This window comes from Leuciscus leuciscus (genome assembly GCF_965113295.1).
Source record: "Leuciscus leuciscus genome assembly, chromosome: 24".
In the NCBI taxonomy this organism is placed as follows: domain Eukaryota; kingdom Metazoa; phylum Chordata; class Actinopteri; order Cypriniformes; family Leuciscidae; genus Leuciscus; species Leuciscus leuciscus.
The window spans coordinates 25,694,079-25,702,194 of NC_138723.1; the positions used below are offsets into that span (position 1 = coordinate 25,694,079).

General features: G+C 41.7%; 1 protein-coding gene across 2 annotated transcripts; it reads right to left on the minus strand.

The window, feature by feature from the left end:
- Positions 1-5,461: 5,461 nt before the first annotated feature.
- Positions 5,462-7,909, minus strand: LOC309489248 (trace amine-associated receptor 13c-like; the record flags this gene model as incomplete). Of its 2 annotated transcripts, XM_082157893.1 has the most annotated exons (2): positions 5,462-6,324; positions 7,775-7,909. In XM_082157893.1, the coding sequence occupies 2 exons, from the start codon at positions 7,907-7,909 to the stop codon at positions 5,473-5,475; spliced, it is 987 nt and encodes a 328-aa protein (XP_082014019.1). In that variant the 3' UTR covers positions 5,462-5,472. The 2 variants fall into 2 exon arrangements, with proteins under 2 accessions (XP_082014019.1, XP_082014020.1); XM_082157894.1 differs by lacking the exon at positions 7,775-7,909 and having other exon boundaries at positions 5,462-6,492.
- Positions 7,910-8,116: the final 207 nt, after the last annotated feature.

Sequence of the window (8,116 nt, forward strand, 5' to 3'; positions counted from 1 at the left end):
TTTTATACACATACATAATAATGTACTTCTGTATAAAATAATACTACTTTAAAACACATTTGACATTTACATTTATTCATTTAGCTGACGCTTTTATCCAAAGCGACTTACAATTGCGATATATGTCAGAGGTCGCACGCCTCTGGAGCAACTAGGTGTTATGTGTCTTGCTCAGGGACACATCTCACAGTGGATTTGAACCCGGGTCTCTCACACCAAAGGCATGTGTCTTATCCATTGCGCCACCACCACTTTTGATTTTCTTTTTTAATCAATGTAGAATGTGTCACTTAAAAATAAACAGATTAGTCCTCTGTTTGAGGATAAGAAATGAAAACCAATGCAATATGATGAATGTTGGCACCCACAGACTGTTTTTAAATGGGGTTGGATCAATATTTTTTGCTTTTTTCTTTGCAGTTTGAATGATGCGCGGCTCTCTCTCTCTCTCTCTCTCTCTCTCTCTCTCTCACACACACACACACACACACACACACACACACACACACACTAAGGGCTGGGATGGAAAATATGTGACGTCATTATGTTGTGACTGACGACAAGACATGCAATTTATCTGTACTGTATAGCCTACGTGTTGTAGCCATAAAGAAAACAGGTTAGGCCTATTTTTTTTTATTTAATCAATGTTGATTATGAAAGTGAGCATGCAGCATGAGAAAGATAATAGGTGTGTTCGACATCGGCTGCGACTGGATGTAACCGATCGGCGAGAGTAGCCGCGTGCAGGCGGGGAGGGGCTGCAAACAGAGACGTGAAGTCGGACACTTTCTGGTTCCCGTAGTGACTGCTCACGTGGTGTTTGCATACTTTACCACAGCTGAAGTGAAATAATACACAGATGTTTCAGAGACATTTTCATTCAATACTTTATGTACTGCTTCACACATTGTCTGTTTGAACAAGAATAAAGTTCAACAAAAGCTACTATCAATGAAGTTGTCACATTCACCGCCTTCCTCGTCTGTGTCTGCACTACAGTTCCCAGAATCCTCCCTCATCATCACCTGCAGCTGCTGTTCGTCATCATCATTGTCGCAACCTCCTTCACCTGTGTTCCTGTTTTCATCATCTGCATCACCTGTCTTGTGTTCATCTGTGGGTGTATTTAAGTTCTCTTCTCACTCATGTCTTGGCTGGTTATTGTTTGTGTGGTTAGCACTCTGTTTGTGCACGCACACTGTTTCGAGTTTGTTTGGATTCTGCCTATGGAAATAAATATTGAGTATTTTGTATCTTCGCCTACCTTCGTCTTCTTCATCCACCCGTTGACGTTACAGAATAACCGGCCAAGGTAATGGATGAACACCTCGAGTTCATCATCGTGGCTCAAGAGAGCCACGATCTGCTTATCTTCTCCAGAAAGTTTGTTCAGCTCGCCCTCACAAGCTCTTTGGAGGACGAAACCCTCAGCACCCTGTTCTGGATCGGGGCCACTTTCCATCGTCCTCTCAACCTCCCAGACACCACCGGACTGACATGGAGAGAGACAGTAATCCGGTGTCTGTAGCGCCCCGGTCCGGAATGCAACCTGACCCTGAGAGTTCCGCCAAGCCAGCATTTCTCGCCAGCCCAGTCGAGCCTGCACTTCACGCCAGTCCAGCCGAGCCTACACTTCACGCCAGTCCAGCCGAGCCTGCACTAAACGCCAGTCCAGCCGAGCCCGCACTTCACACCAGATCTGCCGAGCTTAAGGCAGTATGCGTCATGCCCACCGCCCCTGAGACTGTGAGCGTCATGCCCGCCGCGCCTGTGACAGTAAGCGTCATGCCCGCCGAGCTAGAGACTGACTGCATCATGCCCGCAGAACTACTGTTTTCTTTTATCCCGCTGGGCTTGAAACTCCCTTCGCCGCTGGTCCCGCCCAGCTCAAAGCCCTCTTCGCCACTGGTCCCGCCCAGCTCAAAGCCCTCTTCGCCGCTGGTCCCGCCCAGCTCAAAGCCCTCTTCGCTGCTGGTCCCGCCCAGCTCGAAGCCCTCTTCGCCGCTGGTCCCGTCCAGCACAGAGCCTTCGCCGCGGGTCCCGTCCAGCACAGAGCCTTCGCCGCTGGTCCCGTCCAGCACAGAGCCTTCACCGCTGGTCCCATCCAGCACAGAGCCCTCACCGCTGATCCTGTCCAGCCCAGTATTCTCCAAGAGGCTGTTCCCACCCAGCCTCCCTCTCCCACCTCCTCTGTTTGAGTCATCCTGTTCTCCTGCCCTGCCTCTGCTGAGCCCTGTCAACCATTCGGCTCATCCAAAGCTATACGCATGTGTCTCTGTTCATCCACCTCAGGGTGTCCAGGCCTCAACATCGCCCTGGCCCCTGGATCGTCTGTCTTCGCCTCTGTCCCCTGAACCTCGGACTCCACCTTGCTCCTCCGACCCTTCAGCTTCTCCTCAGCCCATAGTGCCCTCCTCTCCGCCGTGTCCTGTCAGCCCTCTAGCTACGCCAGGCTCTCTCGTCCCTCCATCTCCGCATTGGTCAGCCGTCACCCTGGTTCCAACACGGGACTCCGAGCTGCCGGCTGCGCCTCTGCCCTTCGTCCCTTCAGCTCCACCGGGCTCCGTCTTCCCTCCTGCTCCACCGTCGTCCTCGTTCGCACTGGCTCCACCGCGGCCTTCCAGAGCCTCTTCTCCGCCTAGGTCCCATGTGCCTTCGGGTCCGCCTTGGCCCTCCGGACCTGTGGTGTCGCCTCGGCTCTGGGTCCGTCCGGCTCTGTTGGGGATCCTTGAACCCCCTGCTCTGCCTGCTCCACCATGGCCGCCCGAAGGGTCCTCTCCGCCATGGCCGCCCGAAGGGTCCTCTCCGCCATGGCCACCTGCTCAGCCTGCACCGCCGTGGCCCCCTGCTCAGCCGTGGTCTCCTCCTCAACCACGGTCCGCGATACCATCCTGGAGTCTCCTGTTCACCTACCTTCGTCTTCTTCATCCACCCATTGACGTTACAGAAGTGGAGTCTACGTTTTTTAATCGGTTTTAATTTGATAAACATGACACGATATAACATTGCAACTACATGAAAAGAGTGTTTACTGTTATAAAAAACTGATTTGTGAGCTTTAGAGGAACTAAAAAGTTTAACTATTATTTACTCAATTTTTTTGGTGAAACATTTTTACACAAAAAAAATGTGTAAATATTAAAGCTATGAAATCAATTTAATATACTGTATGAATTGAGTAAATGCAAGTAAATAAATTAAGTAAATCTGAGTAACTGCATCTGGTATAAAATAGAGTAGAAATAATTTAAAATTTAAACATTTAATATGAATTATGAGCGCCAGCCGCTCCCATTCCGAAAAAAACCTCCTGTGCGGTCGTCATGAAAGCGCTTCACAAAACAACGTCCCTCAGGGCTTTTAGCTCAAAAATGTGCAGCTTTGGAGAAATGTTGATCGATTATCATAGGTTTATGTCAGATTTCTATAGAGAGGAATAATATTTATTGAATTTATACCCAAATGTGCCGATGTAATCATTATGAGCGCTGGATACTCTGATGTACTGTGTTTTCAATACACACTGGCAGCCTGAGGGTGCCCGATGTACATTTAGTCCATATATGGAACACATGAAGAAGAGCCATATCATGTGACATTCTAGGAACTTCCTGACATAAACAGAGATGGCTGTAACATGCAGATACAGATGTTTTGGAGACAATAAACATGATTGCAACGATATATGATTTATCTGTGTTCTTCGAGCCATGTCAGGTATTTTCATAATAATAGATTATATTTATAATGTAATGCTAATCGATATAGACTTTATCATTGTGCAGAATACAATAAAATAATATATTTTCTGTCTGATTTTTTTATCCGAAGCCAAATCAGATCACAGAAGGTTTTTTAAAACACTCGACTTGAGTTATAAAGTACGTTTTGAGCAAAAACATGGTTTTAATCTAAAAAATGTCATGTATTGATGGTGTGCTAAGCTAACATGCTATCTAACCCAAGATCATAGACAGTAAAATAAATAGATTCAACGGAGAAAAGTAAAGTCAATTAGAAGCACTCACTTCCTGATTGCTGAGCGTACTGCGCAGACTCAAACTGAGCTTGACGATGTAGATGTGACGTGAGCAACCTGTCTGTCTTCTAGTAGCTGTGCCAAGAGAAATCTGAATCATTCCCTTCCGAAACTTGCAGAGACGGAGAGCGTGAGTAGGAGGTATCCATGAGCTAGGAGCAGGAGAAACTTTTGCAAGTATTCTGATTAATTATTTTGTCATTTTGCCTCCACGTCCCCCCAATTGCCCGTGAGCTTCTCCTCCTGTCTATAGTTTCTCTACTGTGCGACAGAGAGTCGCGTGGTTATGACGTAATCGTTAGCCTATTTTTACAAAAACTGCTTCTACTGGGCCATAACGTAAGATACAAGGTAATGGAGCCTTTTATACATTTTCGTGTTTCTTTAGAAATAAATAATGGACAAATGGAGTCTTTAAACGCTTCAGATGTAAAGTTATTTGCTGTCAAAGTGACTGCAAAAATGAATGGGAGTCAATGGAATGCTAACAGCAGGTGATGGTCTGCTAATCAATGGCGGCCTCCGGGGAAGCTTCAGTTTCCGGCTGATGGATTACCCCCTTTCCCAAGATGCACCTGCCACCTAGCTGTTATTTTTATGAAAAACAAATAAATAAATAGGAATGCTTACTGAAATGTTTCTTTTTTCAAGAAGGGCATTTGATACAATTTCAAATGTGAAGTGAGAACTTCGATAAAAGAAATTAGGGATTGAAACAGCGTGAATAGCCTGTCGTTAGTAATTATAATGCAGACAAAAGAAAAGCATATTTACAGCCATAACCAGGCTGGAGAGGTGTGAATGTGTGCAGGGGAGACTGAGACTGAATGGGGCTCATTTGCATCATTTGCTCATCTAAGCAAATAGATGCTTAGAATATGACAATAAACACCAGTTTGCATTTTAGAGTCTAATCAAAATAAAGTCATATGACACGATCTTTAGAAACATTTATCTTTTGGGCATCTTTTAAACATAACATGGTCAGACATGTGGCTTTAGCTGCAGTGCATTGATACAATGCCAACTTCAGTATTATTTTCATGAAGCTATTACATAAAAATAAATTTATAATAACTTTACAGAACTTTGAAGCTATTTATAAAAATAAAAAATTCATTATGACAATAATTAATTCTAAATTTACAATAAACTGCAAAGTGTCAGCTTATAAATGAGACCATACTTGTGCTTTTAGTGCAAAGGGTTAATGAACTCTATCTGTTTTAGTTTGGGTATGCCATTTCTGGGCATTTTTCAAAAGTGGGGGTGCAGGCTAACGGGTTAATTGTTCAATTCTAATTTGGTGTGAGATACATGTAGTGTAAATTACAAAGATAAACTGTTAATCTACCTTTATGACTTTATAACAATAATGCAGTTTATGTGAAATTGCACTCAGAGTGAAGGTTTAACCTATTTAATTACAATTAATATTGTGTAAAAATATCAACCAGAGAGGATGCTGGCTGAAATATTTTCAGAGTTAGGATGTGTTTAACTGTCTTTTTAAACCAGGGATAAAATAAAGCATAGACCAGAGGATTCAGATCTGAGTTTGTGTACAATACCCATGTCAAAACATTTATGGTTGTGGAAGAGATTACTGATATAGAACAGATATAGTATGGAATATAGCACAGCAGATAAACTGTCACAATTATTCCTAAAGTCAGAGCAGCTTTACTCTCAGATTTTCTCCTAACCAAACCTTCCATTACACATTTATCACCCTCAATCAGAGAGTTTATAACTTTCACTTGCTGATGTACTAAAAAATCCTCAAATATGATCAGGATACTAGGAAAAATAAAAGACATGAACAGATAAATTATTCTCCAGGTAAAACCCATCATAACAGAACACTCTCCATAACACATGTCTGTTCTGTGTGAAGTGTCAAAATATCCGCTAATAATTAGAAAGGCAGTAATATAAGCTAAAGAGCAAATCCAGCTCAGACAGATGCTCATTAAAGTTTTAGTTGTGGTTATTTTCTGTGGGTACAGTAAAGGGTGACACACAGCCACATAACGATCAACAGCAACTAAAAATAAATTACTGAGAGATGCTGAAAGAGGCACATCAATAAATATTGAATAGAGTCCGCATAAAGTGTCTCCAAAGTACCAACACATCTCAATCAGCCTGGTGGCCTCTATGGGCATGACAAGTCCCATAAGTAGTTCGGCCACAGCCAGAGAGAGAATAATCAGGTTTGTTGGAGTGTGAAGCTTCTTGAAATGAGAGATGGAGATGATCACCAGCAGATTCAGAAACACAGTCCATGCTGACAGCAATGATACAAACACATACATGGTATTGTATTCATGTCTGGAGCATTTCCCTTTGATACATGATGAGTTGATGGCAGGAAAGCAGTATTGAGACTCATGATCCTCTGTCTCAAAGGCCATGAGTGAGTCTCCTCCTGTTAGAAGTTTGTTCTGCTCTCCTTACTATCATTTAATTTATACAGTGTCTGGATCAGTGTCTAATCCTCTACCGGCCACACTGATGCTGCATAATGACAATTATTTTCTTTTAATAATCTCAACTTTGGCAGTGAAATTGCTGTTCATAATAAACAAATGAGAGACATGAAATTGTTTTTACACAATACTATTTCCACATCAATAGATGTCAGTATAAAGTAAAATAATATTTACTTTTTCACATCTTCTGTAAGTGTATCAGCAGTTACAAACAAAATACCCAGACTACAGTGGGGATTATATATATATGATTAAAAATTAAGAAAGAAGACAAAAACTATTTGACAAATAAATTACAAAAAATAAATAAATTTAAATAAATGGTTTAAAATTAAGTACAGTACAGTTGGTCTTTAAATTATTCATAATCTGTATAAAGGTCTATGAGAGATGACGATGGCTCCAATATTTTAAGACTTAAGATGTGTTTAACTGATATTTTAAACCAGCGGTAAAATAAAGCATAGATAAGAGGATTCAGACTTGAGTTAACATACAAAGTCCATATTAGAAATGTCACCGTGGCAGAAGAGATTACTGTAGTCCCTGTTACATACAATATATAGTATGGAATATAGCAAAGCAGATAAACTGTCACAATGATTCCTAATGTCATTGCAGCCTTTCTCTCAGATTTTCTCCTCACTGAACCTTCAGTTACACATTTACCACCCTTAATCAGAGAGTTTAAAAGTTTCACTTGCTGATGTGCAACATAAAATATCCTTAAATATAAAACTATAATAAGGGTACAAGGTAACAAGAATGAAAACAACAGGTCTGTGTATATCCACGAAAAACTGATTATTAAATAACACTTTCCATGGCACACATCTGGTCTTTGGGAACTTTCAAAATATCTGCCACTAATTAAATAGCCAATATTGTAAGTAGAGGAGAAAAACCAGCAGACACAGATGCTTATTAAAGTTTTAGTTGTGGTTATTTTCTGTGGGTACTGGAAAGGATGACACACAGCCACATAACGATCAACAGCAATTAAAACTAAATTACAAATAGATGTTGAGATAAGCAGTCCCATGATTATCATAAACAGATCACACAAAGTGTCTCCAAAGTACCAACACGTTTCAATCAGCTTTATGGCATCCACAGGCATAACAATAAGTCCAACAAGCAGATCGGCAACAGCCAGAGAGAGAATAATCAGGTTTGTTGGAGTGTGAAGCTTCTTGAAATGAGAGATGGAGATGATCACCAGCAGGTTCAAAAACACAGTCCATGCTGACAGCAATGAAAAAAACACATACATGATATTGTATTCATATTTAGAGCGTTTTCCCTTGATACATGATGAGTTGATGGCAGGAAAGCAGTATTGAGTCTCATGATCCTCTGTCTCAAAGGCCATGAGTGAGTCTCCTCCTGTTAGGAGTTTGTTCTGCTCTCCTTAGTGTCCTTTCATTTATATAGTGTCAGGATCAGACCGACTTACCCTCTACAGGCCAAACTGATGCTATAATGACATAGGCCTAATTATTTTCTTTTAATAATCTCAACTTTGACACTGAAACTGCTGTTCATAAGAGACAAAAGAGAGACATGAAATTGTTTTTAC